This window comes from Catharus ustulatus, chromosome 1 (assembly GCF_009819885.2).
Source record: "Catharus ustulatus isolate bCatUst1 chromosome 1, bCatUst1.pri.v2, whole genome shotgun sequence".
Lineage (NCBI taxonomy): Eukaryota > Metazoa > Chordata > Aves > Passeriformes > Turdidae > Catharus > Catharus ustulatus.
In genome coordinates, this window is record NC_046221.1 from 113,368,892 (window position 1) to 113,390,378 (window position 21,487).

General features: G+C 39.0%; 1 protein-coding gene across 13 annotated transcripts in view; it reads right to left on the bottom strand.

The window, feature by feature from the left end:
- The window catches only part of ZNF521 (zinc finger protein 521), a 229,323-nt gene that overhangs the window by 185,379 nt on the left and 22,457 nt on the right, over nucleotides 1–21,487 (bottom strand). For all 13 annotated transcript variants that reach the window (XM_033059028.1, XM_033059045.2, XM_042779256.1 and 10 more), the window contains one exon: nucleotides 19,493–19,672. In XM_033059028.1, coding sequence (XP_032914919.1) covers nucleotides 19,493–19,672 — 180 coding nt within the window. The remainder of the gene's footprint in view (nucleotides 1–19,492; nucleotides 19,673–21,487) is intronic.

Here is a 21,487-nt window from a genome sequence, read left to right on the forward strand (position 1 = left end):
TCTCATGAGCACTGTAGATGTCCTTGAGGCATGAGTCTGATAGCAGTCCAGGTAACTGTGAGCACCACCTGAATGAGGCACAGGGTAATAATAAAGATGACAGCAGTGCCTATGCTTCTCTTGGCTGTTCTCCTCTGTTTTCATTTTCTATATTTAAAAAACATAATACTTCAGCTTAAAAAAAAAAAAAAAAAAAAAAAAAAAAGAGATAAATAAACCAATGACTTGAATTTCTGGAGAATTTTTTTTAAACTGTAACTTTATCAAGAGCTCAAAAAATGACCTGGTAGTATTCTCATGTTACTACCACTCAGCAGATGAACTAGCTGTCTACAGCAGGGTCCTTTCCATCACATGAACACTTGAAGTTTGGGTTGGTGATACTAATAGTACACCCTTGAACTGTGTCTCCATTCTTCAACATGACACTAAAAGTGGACTGTGCAGCTCTGGAGCCTTTTGTCAGCTCACAGTGATTGAAAGATTCTCCCTGAGGCTCTTTTTCTCCATAATATCATGCAGAATTTTTGCCTTCTCTTTCAAAAGAAAATTCCTTGTTTAACTTCTCTAGGGTCACTGTATACTAGTGCAAAAAAACAGGTGCAAGACAGGTCTCTCTCTCATGTTAAATTTCTGTACGCTTCAATTCTCCATAGATGATTCACATCATTTCTGGATCAAATTACCTGGTTTTAACTAGTGACAGGATAAAATTAACAAGGAAAATGGAATATAAAATGAAACACATTGTAATGAGGGTGTGACACACAGAGGTACTGTTAACAGAGAGAAACCTGTTTCCCTGTACAGAAAGGTGCCTGTGACTTGCAGCAGGCCAATAGTGAACAGACAAGTTCTACAGATGAGCAATGCATTGGAAATAAACTGCACTTGTCCTTGGACTCAGGCATCTGCCAAGTTCAGAGAACACAGTTGTGAAACTACTGTTTTCTGCAAAAATTTCTATTTCAAAGAATTGACTCTAAGAAAGGACTGTCACACCATGGAGACAACATACAACATCAACAAGGAAATTAAGCAGAAACCAGTACATTTCTGTCCTTTGCAAATCAAATACAGACTTGGCACTTGCACACTGTGCATTAAAGCAAACATGAAATACCCAAGCTACTGGGGATCTTGCCAGCCCCGGAACTGAAGCAGCATCCTGAGAAAGAGTTGTTGTTTACTCGAAAGTGAATACAACTCTCCTTCTTAGAGAGCTAAACTGTGTGCATGGCATAATACCATCCAGTACAGACATAACACAGTTACTGCTCACTACTGCAAGTCTTTGCACAGTAATCCAGTTACTCCAGTCTAAGTAATAAGCTTTTCTTCTTAATTACCCTCTTCCCTTTTGATACCCAGACCACAATGCAAAATTCTAGGTAACTTCAGCAATACAGGGGCCTGAACATCCATTATTTTCTTTTGCCTTCCTATAATCCACTAAACATGCATATTATGAACTAAGTTTCTGAGCAGATACAGCTTTGGTTCCCAAATCAATCCGATTGTTGCACTAGGGCCCCTTCTTCAGGTATTTCCTTCTTCACTTTCTCTAGCAAACAGCAATAAGCAACAGCCAATAAAAGGCTGAAGAAAGCTGCCACAGAATACCTAACAGCTGCTTCTAGAGAACAGGTTAATCTTTGTGTATGTTGAAGTGACCACACTGAAATCCGAAGTTCTGTTCCCTCATCTTGGATGTTAGCTCTGCTTTTAGCATCACTTACTGAAAACCACGGAGACACAATTCTGTTTATTGTTTTGTCTGGTCATATTTATTCATGCCAATACTTAAATCTTGCAAGTTTCATAAATTAAACTGGAGCAGTAATAGGGTGAAAGAGCAGAGGACTGTCTTGTTAGCTTTCAGTGCAAAGAGACATGGATCTCAGGCACCTCTGCATTCTTTCAGCTATTAAGATATTTATTCAGCAATTAAAGATTTTAGCAATCTTGTTATCCACTTCACCTTACTTAACACGATTTGCCATCCTTTCAGAGAAGACTTTTTACACATCTGCAAAATTACTTAAGACTGGAGATCCATTTGCAAGTCAATCTTGTCTCAATGAGCAGCACATTATGGTCAGTAAACTAAATGTTGGCTGTACTTTTATGGATACCTATTTTCAAATCATTTGAACAAAATTATATGGTATATAGATATGCAAAACAGCCAGACTTAACAGATGTTGCTCTCTATTTTTTAAACCTTCATTATTTACTTTGGAGTTGCAGAGATAGGTATTAGAGAACTCAGATAAGACACATACTTCTGAAACAATTCTATAAACAATAGGCATATGTATAAGAGCTTACTTTACTTTTCATGAAGATTCACAGAAAATATTTTCTAAAATACAAGCTTTGATGGATAGCACCTAGTAGTTTAAATCGACATGTAAGCATGTAGCAAAGCATTTTTGGTCCAAATTTTATGCCTCCAGATCTTCTCAGTCGAGTTTGATACAATTTAAATACAGAGTCACAAGAATTCAATTTTTATCCCAAATACAATGGTGTAAACTGTCATGGGAAAACGACAACGTGGAAACCATGTCTTATAGTTTCAGTTTTATAGCTATATGGAAATCTCTTGTGGGAACAATTGGTTGTATATGCATGCACCATGACTTGCTTCTCTAAAACAGTATTAATTGGCATAACTCGTATAAGGGAAAACCTAAATTACAATTCTAATTAAATATGGTCTGCATTGTACCAGTAATTTCATCCTGGAGTGCCATATATTTCTGTTTTTCCCCTTAAGCCTAGGGGAAAAGGGCAAGCAACAGTGAGAAATGCATCAACTGAATAAAGAACCTCCCCTTCACATCCTCCATTCCTCACAGCTCTAACAGGATCTCCAGCAAACTTTCCTCCACTTTTAACTGCATGATGCTATTCAGAAATGAGCAGGCAAGGCAGACTTATCATTATGTCTTTCTTGTGTGTTACTTTTTCTTTTAAAATAATCTGTGCATCTTAATGCCTTAAATTTGAAATGGAACATTCCTGAATAATGATTTTCTGGTATGCGATTTCACTTTATATGCAAAAGTATCTTTCAGTGATGGCCTTAAAGTGGTGAAAAGTATTAGGTTGTGGGATAGTCAAAAGAACAAAGGAATGTGGAGAATGTTATCAGTCAGTGAAATTACTTACCTGTGCCTGTAAAGTTATATTTTTGTCTGAACTGCTTTTCAATCTACAAATAATTTTTTATGCTTACTCAGCTTATAGAAAACTGATAGTTTTGGGCCCCAGACAAGAGAAGAGACAACTAAGTGTGCCAGAAAGGTGTCATTTAGGGAAACAGAATGTTTCAGGATCACAACCTCATCTGTATTTCACCTTAAGTTATTATTTTTTTTATTTAATTTTTAAGTATCCTTAGGTATTCATAACCTTTCTGAGACACTGTGAGAATAAATACACCAAAAGCTTAAGGCAAAAAAGTACTGTCACCTCAGGAGATAAATCCCAGACAGGCAGTATTTAAGAGAGACACATTCAGTATTTCTTCACCAATCACTGCAAAATGGAAGTTCAAAATTATTAAAAAAAAAAAACAAACCATGTATAGTTGTATGAGTAATGTTACTCATTATCTACACAAAGCAGAGGGTCCTGAAATAAGTAAGAATAAGTAATTACTTATGGAAAGTAACATGAATTTGTCTAACTCATCTCTCCTCACCTGGTCCCCTCCAGATTCCACTATGTATTCTGGGAACCTCTTTCATGTTGGTTGGCTTTTCAGGATTGGTAATTTTAAATAGCTTGAAATCTACTCACAGCTTAACAATGGAAGAAATGAGTGGACTTTAAACCTATTTTCTTCATGAGGGAGCAACATCTTTCATTAATTTTCTTGTCAACAATTAAATAGAAACATTTCCTCACTTTCTTCCTAAATCTGTATTGAATAATCATGTTGGTTCTTTCGTTTATGAATCTACTGAAAGGACAGACAAATAATCATAACACAAAAATCCCTAAAATGAGAAACAGTAGTTTTTGATGAATGGATTTCTACTACTCATAAGTTATTTTTAAAAAAACTTGGCATAGCAATCACACATCATTTCCTTTCTACAAGCACAAGTATCTCCGTATTTTAAGCAAATATAGTACAGAATGGAAGAAAAGTAAGAAATTATAAAAATGAATGAGAATTTGGGGGTGAAGACAAAAAATTAGAAAGACCTGGCCTTGAATAATGAGGCAATGTGAAGAAGGTTAATATTCTGTGAAACTACTTACCTTTACCTGTAAAGGTAAATTCTAGTCTGAAGTTTACTAGCTTTCTGAGAATAATTATGCTGTGCTTCCTCAGCTTAGAGAAAACAGTGGTACTTGTGGTAATGCTGTGAAAGTAGGCTTAATGAATGGGTCTCATTTTAAATATAAGGCAGGAAACAATTCACCAAGTATGCCTGAGTTTAGGAATAGGAATTTTGTTCTTTCACCCCTTCTGCTCCGCCTCATAGAGATCAGTGCAGACTGAGTACAGAAGGATCATGCCAAAGAACAGACGACAACTTGTGAAATCAGTTTTGGAGTCGCCAATTTTAAGGTAAAATAATTTTATTTATCTATTGGACTATGAATGATTAATACACTCACTACATGAACTTCAGATGAACTACATAAACCTGAGCAGGGTCTGTGTAACAGAAAAAAAAATAAGGCAAATAAACAGAAATAGAGAGAGAAGTATAAGATCCTGCAGGCATTTTGCTCAGACAGGCTTAGTGTTTCTTAAAATATGGTATACCTGATTGTGCCCATAAGGTGTGGAAAATGGGAGTGCTGCAGTCTTTACTTACACAATAATATAACATTACATGTGTTATTTTTGAAGCATTTCAGCAGTGCAGGCTAGCTACCATATACAATTATAGATACTTTTTGGAGATGGATAGTTTTGTGAGGGAAAAAAAAAAGATTATCCACATTTCTTATAGATGAAATGCTACCAAAAATGTTAATTGTGAAGTATATTTTTAGTTGAAACATACAATATAATTATACTGAGTTTTAACATAAAACACCTTTACAGGCAAACACTATTACACAAAAGAGAACTACACAGTTCTGTATTGGAGCTATGTCCCTAAAGCTAATATGCAACCTAATTAACATGCAATTACTCTTTTTTCAATGTGATTTAACTGCTCATTGAGAAGCAGTAAGAAAGAAGAGTCTTTTATCTAGCATTTTAAGTAATGTATAAAAATGAAGACGAAAGAGGATACAACAATGAACAACTGAGAGGCAGCCAGAAGTTGCAATATCTTCCTAAGAAAAATATGCTTCCTGAAAAATTCTCTTCCATTCAAAGAAAGGACACTTCCATGGGAGTAGAGGAAATGTTAACAACCATTTTTACATTCAAAGTTAAATTTCTTCAGCTCCAGTAGCACCAAATGCAACCATAATGAAAACTTATTTTTAGTCAAGAACAAAATAATTAAATTTTCTTTTTCATTTGTTTTTAAAAGATGTTGTTCTCTGCTTTTCCCATTCCCCTTCCTCAGAAGTAGGCATAAAGTTCTGATAAAACTATATACTTCATTAAGAAAATAGCTGGCAAGCCTATAAACTATGCAAATAACATTTGGATTGCAAACCACATTTACTGCACTTGGCTGATGGAAGAATGATTATTCCATGTCTCAATTCACTAAGAGCATATTGACTACTTACATACACAACATTTCCTGTACACCTAACAGTTTCCATAGTTTGGTAAACACATTCCACATATCAGAGTTAAAGGCTTCAAATCCAAACTTTTCTTCCACAGAGTATCCTACATTTATACATCCTAGAATGTTGTGGAAGGAAAGGGTGGAACACTGCGTGCATCTTATGGCAATTGTGCAGGGGTCTGTTAAAACACGTGGTTTGATTTTTAAGCTATGTAGTAAGAGGCAGAGCCCCAAGCTTACATGAGTGTGCATTAGAAAGCATACATTATGCCCTCTATCAAAAATTACGTAATTTGACAGGAAAATGTATAAGTAAGCCCATAATTACCTTAAGCGTCTGCCACACCGTCAACCCTGTGGGCTCACAAGTCAAAATATTGTGCTAGAGCTCCCAGAGAGCAGATATAAGGAGACAAGGGAGGGCCAGAATACAACTTTAGGGTTGAACACTACTGTGAGCCACTTCCTCACCCCTTCTTGACTCAAAATGTCTGGGACCAACAGCTCTTGGAAGTAGAATGGTTTCCCCAGCTATGGATGGGCCAGCAGGGCCAGCCTCCCCCTGTGTATGCTAAAAGAGCTTGTGCTGCCAGTTACCTCTGAAACTGAGGGGTAACAAAGAAGAGCCATACCATTCTGAAACACAGGACTTCCATGAGTACAACTCACCTGGAAAGCAAAGCATCAGCCAGGTATTGGCAAATGTGCATATGGAATAATCCACCCACTCTCATCTCAAAAGTTGTGGTGCTATTTGTGGACACTGGGATCCTGTGGCGTTTTTCACAAGGACAGGAGGCTTGCCACATTATTCCTGGACAGAGTTTCCTGTCTCCCCCTGCTATGTCTCATGGGTCTTAGCTGCTGTCTTCTGCAAAGCTGGCTACATTTCATGCTATTGTAGGTAAATAGTTGTAAAAAATTTTTGGAACTTAGAGAATGAAAGGCCTTGTGCAGCTCTTACAGGTCTATAAAACATAAGGCTTCCCTCCATGCAAAGAACATTCTGCCTCAGTGAACACATATTTATTCATCATAGCCCTGTTCACCACCCTCACAGTTCTACTGACTGAGGTGCAATTTCAAAACCACTGTATGAAAAAAAATCTGTGGGACTCAGCATACAGAGATGCTCTTTGATTTTATATCCAAGATGATGACTTTTGTAAGAGCTAGAATTCAGCTTTAATTTGTATTGGGTCTCTTTCCATGCCCATAGAGAAGAACTGCACAAGTAATTTTTAGGCACTTCAGGCACTGTCCAATAACTGAAATGCAATGGAAAAGGCACTGTCTGAATCCACAAATTCACCCTCAACTGTATGTCAGGGCCAGTTATGCCTGAATTGACAAAAAAACTCATATGCTCTGTGGAATTCCGAATGCTCTTTTGTCCCGTGCTGTGAGGGGCAATTGCTCCTACCACTTGGAAACTTGTGATATGTTCACTGGTATCCACAATTGTGCATTCCTAAAGAAACATTATACAAAAGCTGGAGCATTTACAAGAATACTTAAAAAGTGATGAAATCAAGAATGAACCAATTGCAATGGCTGACTGTGCAAATTACATCACGGGCTGCAGATCTGAGATTGCAGCTATATTCTTGGTTCCTATAAAAAGCATCACCAAGTCCAGCACAGGCTGTAGAAGGAAGCCAAGTATTTTGAGTGAATTTCACTCTGCTATTCTTGCTGAAATTCTGAAGTACTCAATAGGAATAGCAGCACTACTCTAGATACTGTAGAGGAAAAAAGGGAACAAACTGTAGAAGAGTGGACTGCAAAAGGGGGGAGAAGAGACAAGAAGGAGAAGCAGTGGGATATTCCAGCACCACAGAAAATCATTCCTACCCTTCTCAGCCAAAGGGAGAACTGCAGGGATACCTGACCTGCTGATAGAGAAAAAGGCAATAGAAATAAGAGCACAACTCCAGAAACCCTCAGGAAAAGAATCAAAAGTATAGAGATAACAAGGACCGAAAAGTAGTCTAAGTAGCAAGTACACTAAATAACAAGATAAAAGTCAACAGGCAGAGAGAGTCAGAAAAGAGGCAGAATCTAATTTTAATAAGATAAACTGCATTCTTCCATTTCCTCAGCCTTTTCTTTACCAAGGAGCACCTGGTATCATGGCAGAAGTGCAGCTTTTCTACTTTCAAACTTACCTGCTGTGGGAAACTGTTTGCAAATAACTGTGGTTAATACCACAGCCTGTCACTTGTTTGAGAAGTGCTATTTGAAAATAAGTTAGTTAAGCACTGACTATTTTAAAATGACAGAGCAATAGAAATGCAGAGATCAAGGAGGCAGGGAGAAGAATCCTGAGAGAAACTGAGAATTTGAACTCACTAGTAGAAATCCTGCCCTCTGTGAACTTAATAATGACTTTTCCACTGGTTTCAGTGAAGCAAAGATTACAGACAACAACCTACGGACAAAAATTTAAAAAACATTCTCAAGTCAGGCTTGACAGACGCCTGTGAAGAAAAGATTATCCTGTAATACACAATATTCTAATCATAACAGAATGAGCAAATATTAAACCTGTTTTAAAGGCAGTTTAGAAGAATAATTAGAATCATACAGAAACCTGTGGTTATTGACACATTAAAATAGTTCAGGACAAAGAGGTGTTGCTTAGAAACTGAATTTACAGGAAAAATTGAATATGCTCAGTGTTTTGCAAAAATCCAAGTATCATTCCTGGTCATGTACTGAAGTCAGATAACAACAATAAGAAATAAACACATACTCATGAAAAATTAATGACATTAATTAATGTGTTAATGGTAAAACTGATTTGTTATGCACTCATGCTGAAGCCTGCGTTGGTCAGAGAAAGGTGAATTAGCAACTGCCAGTTTCATTTCCCTGTGCTTTGCTTTTACAGCTGGTAGAAGCCTTGCAAAGTACTTGAAAAACTTGACCCTTCTCCAGCCTCCCCCGCATGAGTCACTCAACCTTCCTTCAGTCATTAGACTGCACTTCCTGCTGGGATCCAGCAGTAAAACAAATGAGAGACACCAGTTCTGGTCACGGTGAGGGAGGTAATAAACCAGTGACAGGTATTTTTATGAAATTTAAAACTAATTCCCATATATTATACATATGCACTAAATGACAGTCCATGGTACTATCTTATGTAGAGCTCTATTTCAAAAGACATCTTGACATGCTCCAGTCCATCCCCTGTCCTGAAAGTATACTTTCCTTGTTTTTACATAAAGGCAAAATAATTTCTTGCATTTTATATGCTTCAGCAATATTACAGACAAAATTATTAAATCACTTTACTTGTACATGTATAACATCATGATTTTGATAACACTATCAAGAGTAAATTTGAACCAAAATTTCACACATGAAGTTCCAGCCTTTCGTGTCATTATTAAATCCATGACAAATACTCCTTGACAAGTTTGACTATTTCAGAAGTTGACTGCCAGTTCATCTTTTATACTTAGTTTCAATGATAACCATGACTTTCATACGTCTCTGTTTTTGGGAAACTCCAGATTCTTCCCTCAGGAATTAAATCCCAAATGAAGCATCCATTGAGAGAAGTGATCACATTTAGTCAGACAAAATTAATAAAAAAGTTACCCTTTTCTGTCCACAGATCCTCCTGGTATTTTAGTTTTAAACTTGCCTAAAATTACACTAACTGTGCTAAAAGGACTCCTGTCCCCATAAACTCCTTGGGTTCATTCCACAGTGCACACAAGAGACTCATCCCTTTAAACTTCAAGGAGTTCCCATTGCAGTGTAGAAGAGAAAAATTCGGAGATTATGGAATAATCATCTCCAAATCGATCAATTTCCCCCGAAGGTAAAAAACTGAAAGAAAGAAAAAAGTTGAACAGTTCCAGCTTGCCTTCTGAAGGTAAAGTACCCCCAGGGCATGTTGTAGAATGATCCCGATCTCTTGCTCCTGATGCTTATTAAGAGGTCATAGATATCAGTTACACTACAGCATTCCCAAATGATAACCTCATAAGGACTATGACCTCTTAGTACAAGTACAGGGATATAAAATTAGGAATATTAAGGGTCCACACTAAGAAAGAATTTGACTCAACTACTAGTCATTTTGGAAGAGCAGTTGGAATAAATGGCATAACTGGCATCTAGTAAAAGGGACCTCAAGTTCCAGTGTTTTCCATAGATGCAGTACCCTGATTTCTATCTGATTGTTACAATGGGTTTCCACAACAGAGAAGGTATCTTTCTCAAAAGGCACAATAATATAGCTCAGAACACCCTGGGTAAGTTAAAAGGTGCTTTCCCTTTGTCTTAAACCAATAATTTACTAACAGAGTCACAGTATAGAGGCAGAAGTGACTTTGCAACCATGTCAAACAGTATTATGACAAGACCAAGGAGGGACTGGAATGTTTTTAAGGAGACCTTTCTGCTCCAACAACTCTTTTTTTTCCTAAAAAGTGGGTTTTTTAGACCCTCCAGATGATGCCTTAAAGGATAAACAAAGCCCATATGGGTGGTATGTTAGTGAGCTACCCCATTTCCTGGAAGCCTTAACACCCTACAGCTGATTGTATAAACATGAATTAGGGTTTTTCTGCAACTGTATTAAGCAAAGTGTTAAAGAGCCGTGGGGCATTTTGTTACATTTGGTTTTCAAGCTATGAATTTAACTACTGAACATACAAGTAATGATAATATGTTGTACCTCACATTCTGTTCATTTCGAAACGGTAATTAAAGTAAGCGCCAATAATAAAAACAGCAAGCATTTCAAGAAAATTATTTTAGAAGGTGCAGGAAATTCACCACTTAAAAAGGCCAATTTGTCATGGCAACAAGACCCATTTTGTAATACACTGACAATATATTATAAATATGCCAGTAAAATAGAAATATAAAATAAACAACAGGTATTTACTCCAAGGTAGTCAGTTCTCTGAAACACTGTAGTACGTATGGACTGTAGGTGTGTATACATACATACATGGAAGGCAATCATTATTTCATTTTCAATAGTGTGTCTCTTAGAATCATACACATGAATTCCCATTGTACTGGGTAAAGGTCAGGGTAGCTATGACCCTGTATCAGCAGCAGCCTTACAATTCAAAGTCTGTATTGCTGAGGACTGTGAAAAACAAGACAAGCTTGGCCACAGGATCCATATTGATTACAACAGTAATTGGAAGGAGCATAGTTATCATAGGGTAAGTAATGACTATTTTTTCTCCTTCACATATGTGCCAGTGTTGACCATTTCCCTGCCCCCTCTGGTCCTTTCCCTGCAGGCAACCATCTTCCTTGGACAACGGGAATTAGGAATTTCAGCTGCATAGATCAAATAGTGATTATAGTAGTTTTGCTTTCCCAAGACTGGAATAAGCACTGATGGTTACGTGCTACACAGAATGCCTCATAAAGGTCAGTGGATTACCTCATGTCATCACCTGGCAGAACTCAGAAATCGGACCCTCTTCTGAAGCAGGCAGGAGATGTCACTTGAGCACTCAGAGAGTAAGGTTACTTTTCAATGGGAAAGTCACAGTAGCCAAACAGCAATGCAGAGAGATACCCTGCACTGCCCATTTGGAAATGCTGTGAGGAAATGGCTTGACCTTTAGAACACCCAGCAATGGCTATAAATAAATAGAACAACAGACTGTCACTGTAATAAAGTGAAGTTCTGGATCTAGCTAGGGCAGATTTTCAGCAGAGTGCCAGGGAGGCATTTAAACTAACTCTGAAAAAGCCAGAGCGCTGGCCAAGTCAGTGCTTCAAAACAGAGGCAGTGACGTAGGGCCAGGTTGGAAATCACAAAATATCAAAGCCAAAAGAGGAACTATTTATGACATTATTGCGGCTCCTCCCAGAACCTAATGATATTGCACTCATCCACAGCAGAATGTCAGGTGCTCCCAGTTGATGCTTTCACAGTTGTATATCAAAAAAGCACCACACAGATATGTCCTCTGCCATAGCCTAGGACTATGATTCTAAATCATACTGCTAAGCAAGACTTGGGAAGAAGACACTGAACCAAGGTGTATTGTTTATGTAAAAGGTTATTTTTCTCAGGGGAGACCTTACTGCTCTCTATAACCACCTGAAAGGACGTTGTAGCCAGGTGCGGGTCAGCTTCTTCTCCCAGGCAACAAGTGATAGGACCAGAGGAAATGGCCTGAAGTTGTGCCAGGGGACATTCATATTGGATCACAGGAAGAACTTTTTTGCTGAAAGGGTGGTTAAGCACAAACTGCCCAGAGAAGCGGTGGAGTCACCATCCCTGGAAGCATACAAGGAACAGCTGGACACGGCACTCAGTGCTATGGTTTATCTTACAGGGTAGTGTTTGCTCAAAGGCTGGACTCAATAATTTTGAAGGTCATTTCCAATCTTAATGATTCTATGATTCTAAACCAGACTCTGGGTGACACATATGTGGTGTCTTTTAGCCTGCAAACCAGTGTACTGGTGTTCTCAAGATTCTCTTTTATCTTCAGTGAAACAGTTTTACTTGGGAATCTCTGAGCAAAAGTAGTCAACGGCTTGGTTCAAGTGTGCGATGGCCAAGTGCCAGGATGACTGTATTCATGTTCCAGACAAAAAATGTATGCCTTGGGTGTTAAGAGTACTTTGGACCATCTCTGCTGGCTACTCCATTGGCCCAGTAAGGCATGGATAGCTGCAAGATGAGCCCTAAGAGCCCATACAAGATCCCAGATTTAAATGTGAAAGACAGCAGAAAGATGGTTCTACCAAGAACTAGACCTGGTAACCCCTGCACTGGGGCTGCCTAAACCAAATTCCTTTGCCAGTGAGAGAACTACAGTCTCCAGTTGCACAGTTTCTGGTGCAGAGCAGGACTCCTGGGCCTGCCAGGGGGTGTCTCTGTCCATGGTACTCAGTGAGGCAATGGTGCCCTCACTGGTGCAGGGACCTGGGATCACATCTGGTACCTTGACATTATGTTGGGAATTCAAGTTCCCACAGAGCAAAGTCCTTGGTGGACACATGGAGTAAATAAGCCAACCAAAACTCTTTCTAGTACATGCTAAGAAAATCATCTGCCTTTTTAGTGGTAGAAAATCAGGCTAGAGTAAGAGAAAAATAAGAAGAAAAATTGAGGAAAAAATGAAAGATATACAGGAAGAACTCAAACTCTTTTGGAAGACACTGTTAGCTTATTCTTCCACCTCCAAACAGAGCAAGAGTTCTGGCACTTGCAATTAATACTCATGAACAGGTTTGCTACAGGGGTCTCCCAAGTCAAAAATAAAGAGTTCCATGATACAGACCATCAGCTGCTTTCTATTACAGGGGGTCACTGACAGACAACTCAGGAAGTGCTACAGTCTGCTTTTAAAACACCCAGGAGATGAAGATCTACTGGTTTTATGACTGATTAACAATCTCAAGAGCAGAGATTAATGGTTTCCAAGCAAAAGGGAAGGGGTTTATGCCTCTTTGCCCATGTTGGCTGTTCATCATGGATCTTCAAGATTTTGAAGAACAGCCAGAAAGTTGTACTCTCTACTTTCACAGCTTCCAGCTACAGCATATAGAAGTTCTCTCCATATCTAAGAATTATTTTCACAGAATTTTAATACAAAAATCTAGGAACACAATTATCAAGACCTTCATCTATCCTCCACAGGAGCATGGAATTTTGCATATGAACTTCTGTATGGCAGATTCTGTATAGCCTTGGCCATTCAGTACTGCATATAAATCTTTCATCCAAGTCCAGTGAGAGGCTTTACATTGCTCTTTGAATTCAAAATTATGATCTTTGGAGGCAGAGGCTGTAATTACTGCCCTATTCCCCTTTTCCCCCAAATATCAAGGATTTGGAGTTGCCAATATTGGTCCTGGACCACATAATAATAAAAGGATGTGAGGTTACAAAATTCACACTACCATGTATGTTGGCTGGGACAAGAAACTGGAGGTGAGGATCTGCTTTCCATTATCTGTCAAACAAAATATCATTTTGTGGAGAAGAAGTCAGAAGTTTGTGGTCCAAATCAAATGGAAAAGTAGGAGTAAGTCTCTCTAACAAAGCAATTGGGAAGCCCTCTAAGGAAAGAGAGGCCTGAGCTCAAGTCCCCAGTCCAAACACTGTTTGTCTTTTATTCAATAACTGTTTAAGGTAAAATCCATATGCAGTCCTTGGTGCAGGAATTCTCTAGAGAAATAGAGTGACTCTCTCAAGTGAAGTAACTGTACTTGGCAAACAGTGCTTGGCAGCGTGCCACCAACTGCAATGAAGCAGATGAATATGCTTTTGGTGCATCATATATTTAACTTCTTAGGGTCCTTGTCCTCAGAAGCACTTTGATCAAGCTCAGCTTTCTCACTGTGATGCTAAAATGTCCAAAGAGCCTTGACATGTATCTTTTCTCCACACATGTAGTGGAAACTGAAAAAATAATGACAAGAAACGCAATATATCTGGTCAGGATTCTTTTGCTAGCAGGAAGAGCTGTTCTAGATAGGATAGCAAAGCATGGTAACACCAAGTGTTCACAAGATTTATCTTGTAGTCTCACTACAGAGCACACATCCTTTGGGGCAAAATCCCCTGGAAAGTGTTCTAGTGAAGGAGATGGTCCTGGTATTACCAACTCATTCAGAAAGATGAAAGATTCCCGGGCACTAGGAAGAAGAGAAAAGAGGCAAAAGATGGAAATCATTACAATAGAATCTCCGTTGCCTAGTCCATGTTTGCTAAGTCCATGATCACTCATGGTGCATGTTGTCTGTGAAGCTGTTAGGTAGCACAAGCTGTCATATCTAGACATGGAAGTAGGTGTTTCTCAGGATGATGATGGAAATTAATTTTGGTCATAATTAGAAAAACAGAAATACTGACTTATCTATGACTTCCCACCCTTGTGATACTCCAGTGCTGATGGAGACCAGCACTCAGAACAATGGGCCCCTAACACAGTTAATGAATTCTTTTCAGGTGGCACCAGAAAGGAATCTCTGAGCGAGGCTAGAGGGCAGGACTGCATCTCTTCATTGTCAGGGGGACACACAGCTATGACCAGTAACCTTTTAAATACCAGAAACAGCTTAGGTGATAACAGAAATGGCTATCAGCTCTACCTGACATACTCACTCAACCTGTCAGAGCTCTAGAACTAAGCTAGAGCCCAAAGCATAAAATGCACTCTACCTAACCACCTAAAGGTAAAATAAATATTCCCAGTGGAGAAATGCCTCATGTCTTTTCTCTCAGCATACCCTTAGCCTTAAAGCTACAACTGCATATGATTCAGTAGCCAGCTTTCAGGCAAGTTTTATTGCCTGTGATGCCAACAGGGCTAGTAGGGAAGTCCTGTAACACGCAATGTGTCCACTCACGTTCAGGTGGAGAATGGAGGACTTGTGTGCCAGCATGTCCACTGCTGCTGAGTTATTCAGCAACTCAGCCAGCTAGACAGGTATGTTCACTGCAGGTTTATGCTCCTGGTTCTAGTATTGCCCTGGTTATGGCTGAGATTTCTGATGTCAAAGTGTCCTACAGGATCTAGAAGAGTACCAAGGTTGCGCTGGATACCTCTGCACCCAGAGCCAGCCAGTGGAGAGGCAGCTCTCACATAGACATGGGAGACTTCATAAAGCAGGATCCCTGAGGACTGAAAGGGAAAATAAACAGCACAAAGCACTGTGCACGGAAAAGGGATTATAAATCAAGCTGGAGACAATAAAAGAAAGTGTCTGACGCATTGTGTCCTACCAACAGCATATATGGCAGCAATGCTAAAGGTTAAGTGTCCTTTCCTGATGGCAGAAGTAGAGAGAAGGTGCAGTTGAGAGTTTATTATCAGTAGCACCATATTTGATCCTGCATTCAAGTTCCTCCAGTGAGATCCAAACTGACATATACTAGAAAGACATCAAGCTATAGCCAGGCTAATTGGATGCTTTGCTTATAAACACAACATAGAGGATGACAATGTGCAAGTGGCTTGAGTTATTAAATTAAATGCTGCAGGAAGAATACAGTGAGAAAAACATTAACATCAGAGAAGTACTATTAAATCCATATTTTTATTGCCAGTCTTTTGTAATGAGTAAATGAATATAGTTCAGCATCTTATCTATCCTTGGTTCCAAGTATTGCAAAGAATTTTTTGGAACTTTTCCCCCCATTTATCCATTATCTGTATTCCACAAACATCACAGGAACTGTCAGCAATTAACATAAATAAATCATCACCTTTTCAGAGAAAGCTTCACTACAAGAATTTCAGATGATAGCAAAAAATATTACTAAATAGCTCATGAAGGGCCTGTTCCATCCCCCACTGAAGTCAATGGGAATCTTTTCACTGACTTCAATGGACACTGGATCAGACCCAAATTGAAAAGATCAATAGCGCACACATTAGGATAAAAGAGCAGCTATGCCCTCCTCCAGAAAAAAGAACATGAGTTCAATTCAAACAACAGATTACAGAAAGGAACCAGTTGGGGAGGACTTTTTTCTCCTCCTTTGAAAAAATCTGCAAGAGAACAGCAATTCAAGATCCTGAGAGCTAAATCTCACAGAGTTGTAAGTAACTCTCATCTTCCACTGTCCTCTGAATAGGTGGGGGTGACTGACACTTTGAGAGATTGGGAGCACTGTTTAATAAACCAGCTCCTTTCTCCTCATTCCAGTCTTTGGTTGAGAGTACAGAATGAAGATTCAATAAAGCCATTTTACTCCTTCAACAGAGGAATACATCTGATATTTTAAAATGCAAAAAACTAGAAGCCTGAGTATCAATTTGAGTACCTTAAGTGGTAGGCCCATTTCTCAAGCATGTTACAAAATTGGTAGAACTAGGGGCAGTCAAAACCCTCTGACACTCAAATGTTTTGTTTCATATTCAAGGTTTTACTGGAGGGTTGCCTTAAGTCACTGTTTTGTCATCCTGTTTGTTCCATCAACATAATTGTTGATTTTACCCAACCTGAATGGAAAAAGACCATACAACTGGATCAACATGCACAGTTCATAAATTCTCGCAGTGCAGCTCCCTATGCATCTCACAGAGCATCTCAGTGAAGCTCAGTAAAATCCAGACAAGCTGGCTCAGCCATCTGAAGAACAGGGTTTGGAAGGCTTCACAAGTTAAATATGGTGTTCAGAGGATGACAGCCCTGGCATTTTTACATAATGGACATCTTAGGTAACTCCTTCCTGCCTGAGACTCAGACTGGAAAAATCTCACGATAGATACACTAGATATACTTGATCCAAACAGCAGAATGCAGCAGAAAAAAAATATTTTTTTAAACCTCTTGCCTTTCATTAGCCACTTAGTGATAGACATGTTTGTAGACTTATTAGTAGACCTTAGAGTGTCTCCTAAGTTCAGTGGGACTCTTCCAAAACAAGACAATCAAAGCAACTATGTAAGACCCTTTTGTGTTAGAGGACTATGATGAGAAAGGGAGGTGCAACCAGCCCTTCTTGATAAAACTTTCTTTTAAAAAACCACGGTACCCAGAGGTGCTTGTGGAAGAGAACGACAAGAATCCAGGGAGGTTGACGAAACTGCTAAAAGCAAACCTTATTTTTGTCAAATATATATGTTGTGTTTCAGAAAAGAAAGGCTTCTTTCCGTCAACAGATTATCTAAAAATACTTTCAGCCAATGAGGTTGTCTTGGATGTTGTGTCCTTAATGTGAGGTCACATATGCACACTAGAACCCTGCATGGAATCTACCTCACTAAGAACCTGTTTAGTATTTTTTTACTTAAGAAGAAATCCTCAACTCTAGCTATGTCATTCAGGCCCCTTTTTCAACTCTAAGGGTGTATTTAGGTCATTTATATTTAGAAACAGAGGACAGTTGGCTCTTTGTCAACTTTGTAGTCCAGAAGGGTGTGTAGTTTCAGTTTTTGTTCACTTCATTAGCTTTCAAACAGCCTGGTCTCTACCCATTCACTATCACAAGTTTCCTTGAAAGAGAGGTAAAGATATTTTTAGGAACTTAAACAATTTCCTTCAAGATTCATTTTTATTTCCCTATCCTCTGCTATCGTATGTGTATTCCTACCTTCACACATGCACATCAGCTTGACTAATCCAGCATCTTTATTTTCACACTCATTTAACAACACAGCTCTCAGCAAGAACTGCTGTGTTCAGGAGCAGTGGTCCAAGATTCTCCCTATTTACTGCTCCCCTCACCTGCTTTTCTTCAGTTTCTTAACCCAACCGTGCAAGCACTGTTCAGTGCATTCTGCTTGCAGCTTTAAAGCAGAGAAAATACTTGGTAGAAGCGGGCAGCAGCTAACTAACGAGAAAGGAGAGACAGCTGTATTGGAACAAGGCAAAAAACCCACAGGGATGAATAAATGGGATCTGAGACAATGAAGGGGAGAGCTAGGGGACTCAGGCAGGGTGAGTGCTTTCTGGGAGAGGAAAGGAAGAGACAAGTTAAGCCACTAATTTTTCAACAGAGAAAGAGCAAAAGGAAGGGAAGTATGAAGAAAGGGAGAGAAAAATGTTAAAGTTATTTCAAGTCAAGAGAGACTATCCATACTGCCAGAAATCATGAGCACTGTAGAAAAATATGTTCTGGAAGTTTGTAGGAGTGATTAGAAAATGATTGAATTGATTGTATCTCAAGTCAGAAATACATTTCACAGGCAAGAAAAGGCAAAGCAGTATATTAATAAAAGTAAACACTTCTTGCTGCAGCAGATTTTCATCTTCCATACTCTGAAGTGAGGATTAAAATCATTTGACAGATCCACATTACTTCCTCAATCCTTCTTCTGCACCTGCCCACTTATTCCTCTTCTGCTCATCATCTTTTCACTCTTCATCCTCAAGAGTGGTACTACTATCTGACTTTTATGTCTCATTCTGACAGGGCTTAGCCTATGGACCTACTGGAACCAAAAGTCAGGAAGCTCTCCAAACATGAGCACACAAAGACACTTTCTAAAAGCATTCCCAAATGGAAAGGGAATTTTCTTACTTACAAAGTCATAATAAAGAAAGATTTTTAACAAAACTCCACTACACAATAAGTACATTTTACACTGTATAGACTAAAAATAAAACACTAATTTAAAATATAAGTGCCTTTCTCTTGACACTGAGCCTGTTTGGGCCAACAGTGTGTACTGTCAAAAAACCTACTAAATTTAAATTCAGAAGATTTCACATGGTTTTCTCAGTAAGGGGGCTGTCTACAATAATTTCAAAGAGGAATCTCAGGTCCATTCACCCAGCTCTACTCAATTCAGTAGTATCTGATCAGCACTTAGTTCTGCCCCTTCACTGAAGCTGAGATCTTATTTTCCCCTCTAACAATTTGCTTAATTCCTCTCAACTTTCAGTTACTGATTACTGTACAGTCATTTGTAGTTAACAGATTAGAGTAACACAACATCCAGCTCTGATCTGCAACAGGCCATTGTGCAAATTCATTCATTATGGGACATTATGCCACTTAAGCCCCACTTGGAAATGTCTCTGCATTCATAAGTGACCTAGCAAAATACATGAAGCAAAGCATGGAAAGCTGTACAGTATGAACCCAGAAAACACACACAGCAGGTATATATCCCTTGGTATTAAGGAAATTTATAATACTCCATTTACAGTATAATCCTGTCCCAAAATCTGTTTATGAAAGTCTCAACCAAGCATTCAAGTGCAGGAATACAATAACTGAAAAAGGAGGGATATCAGAAGCAGAGGATGGGAATCAGAAATAGAGCAGTGCACAAAGCCACAAAGTGATAAGTATTGTTTACCTGTCAGTTGACATTGATTAATCTTGTGTTCTGTGATATCGCTCAGTGACTCAAACACCTGGAGGCAGCTGTCACAGCTGTGCACAGCTTCTTCTTCTAACTCCTCCCCTTCATCCGGTCTTTTCTTACAGTCTAGCACATCTCCATCTTCTGCCTTGTCTTCTAGTTTACAGTTAGGGTCTGAAAGAAAATCAAGACTGTGATGTCAGGCGTGTAAGAAGAGAATATTCAAGAAGGAAAAAAAAAAATCAAAATAGGTTGTTGTGAGAATGATGAGAAGGAAACTATTTGGCATGAGCCCGTAGCACACTGTAGAATTTATTGCTAAATAAGCAAAAAAGGCTTTTTTTCTTTTTTTATTTTCTAATCTCAGTGAAAAGCAAATTTCCCTTCTACTCCCACAAATGCAGCTCCATTTCTCATTCAAGTTATTCTTCCATGCTTCAGTGTTAGGTTTGTCAATTTTATCACAGCTATTGAAGCTGCTTTGATCATCGTAAGAAAGGATAAACCACCTATGCAATTAGTTTTTCAATGAAAAGAAAAATCAAATCAATGAGTGTGCAGGAACTTCTTTTCACTGTTAACTACAGCGTTTCACAGGAAATTACCAGAATTAAGAGACTAACAAATTTAATTTACATAAACATTAAATTAATCTTGATTTTACAACCCACTCCAATACTCCATCACCACACTATTTGACACAAACAAAGCCCTGGAAAGCTTATACCCTGGGTCAAAATGCTACTCAGGCTCTGAACTTGCGCATGAATTAAAGAAAATGCTCATCAAGCTCCTGTGCTTGCCAGATCATGGAAAACTGGAAACTAACTACTCAAGTATAAATGCTATAGAGTGCACAAGGAAAGCTTTATCTGACTGACGTATTATCAGGCATTTGGGGGATAGCAGGATAACTCCAGCCTCAGGTCAGCAGTCCTGAGCCAAACTGAAGCTTCTAACTGGAAGAAACATGCAGCCTCACAATCTATCCATGTGTGCAGAGACACCTCACAGCTCCTTGCACTGCCTCAGTTCTGCAGCTGACCAGCTCAGTGAGATAATGTGTAGCCTAGAACTTTTCTTCCTCCTCTGAGGAGGAACACAGTAGCCTTAACTACTCCTGACTTTTTGCCCGTTTTACTAAAAGCTTCCTTCAAAGACAGAAATAAACCAATCTGTCTTCCCTAATAAAGCAAGTTGGCACTTAATGTTGTTTTTCCTTGGGAACCACAGTACAACAAGTGAAATGCAGAAGAGAAATGGTTGTGCACATTCCAGCAAAAGGAATGCAAGTGTTTCACCACTTTTCCCTTTTCTGCTTTGGCTGCCTCATCTTTCCTTTTAGATATTTGAGAGAGCTGAGACCGAAACAAGTCGTTTTAGAAAACAAGGATGAATTCACATAATGACAGGAGATTTTGCAAGTACATTTTAAGATGTTACACTCTTTAGCCAAGTGGGTGGGTAACCAGGAGTAGGCTCCCTGGCCAGGGGAACAGAGAGGTGATATCTGTGAGCACACACCTTATTTAGCCTTGAAATTTATTAGGATCGTGCATAACTCCTTGGAAGAAGAGAAGCTAAAACATGCCAACACTACATTCATATTGGAGGTGGGGTGGTGTGCAAGGAGAAGCAGGAAGGCAATTCCACTTTAAACCACTCACATCCGCTCTCAGCACCCTACAGTCGTCTGGGCACAGCCATTCCTGTATTTCTTGCTGCCCACAACCAAGGTCAAAGCTTTCATCATCTCTCTGTATCCTTTGGTCCATACTGCTGCACCCTGCCCTTCAACTGTGCACACACAGATGGACCCGCAAGCAGAAACTGGAAATGACCCATGTCAGGAAGTCTTTCTCATGCCATGTGGCTTGTGATCAAAACCAAGGAATTGCTTTGACAAGGGTAAAGGGCAGTATTTATTTTTAAGGGAATTATATTACAGAGAGAAACCAGATTAATTTTTAAAAATAAAAAACACATTCT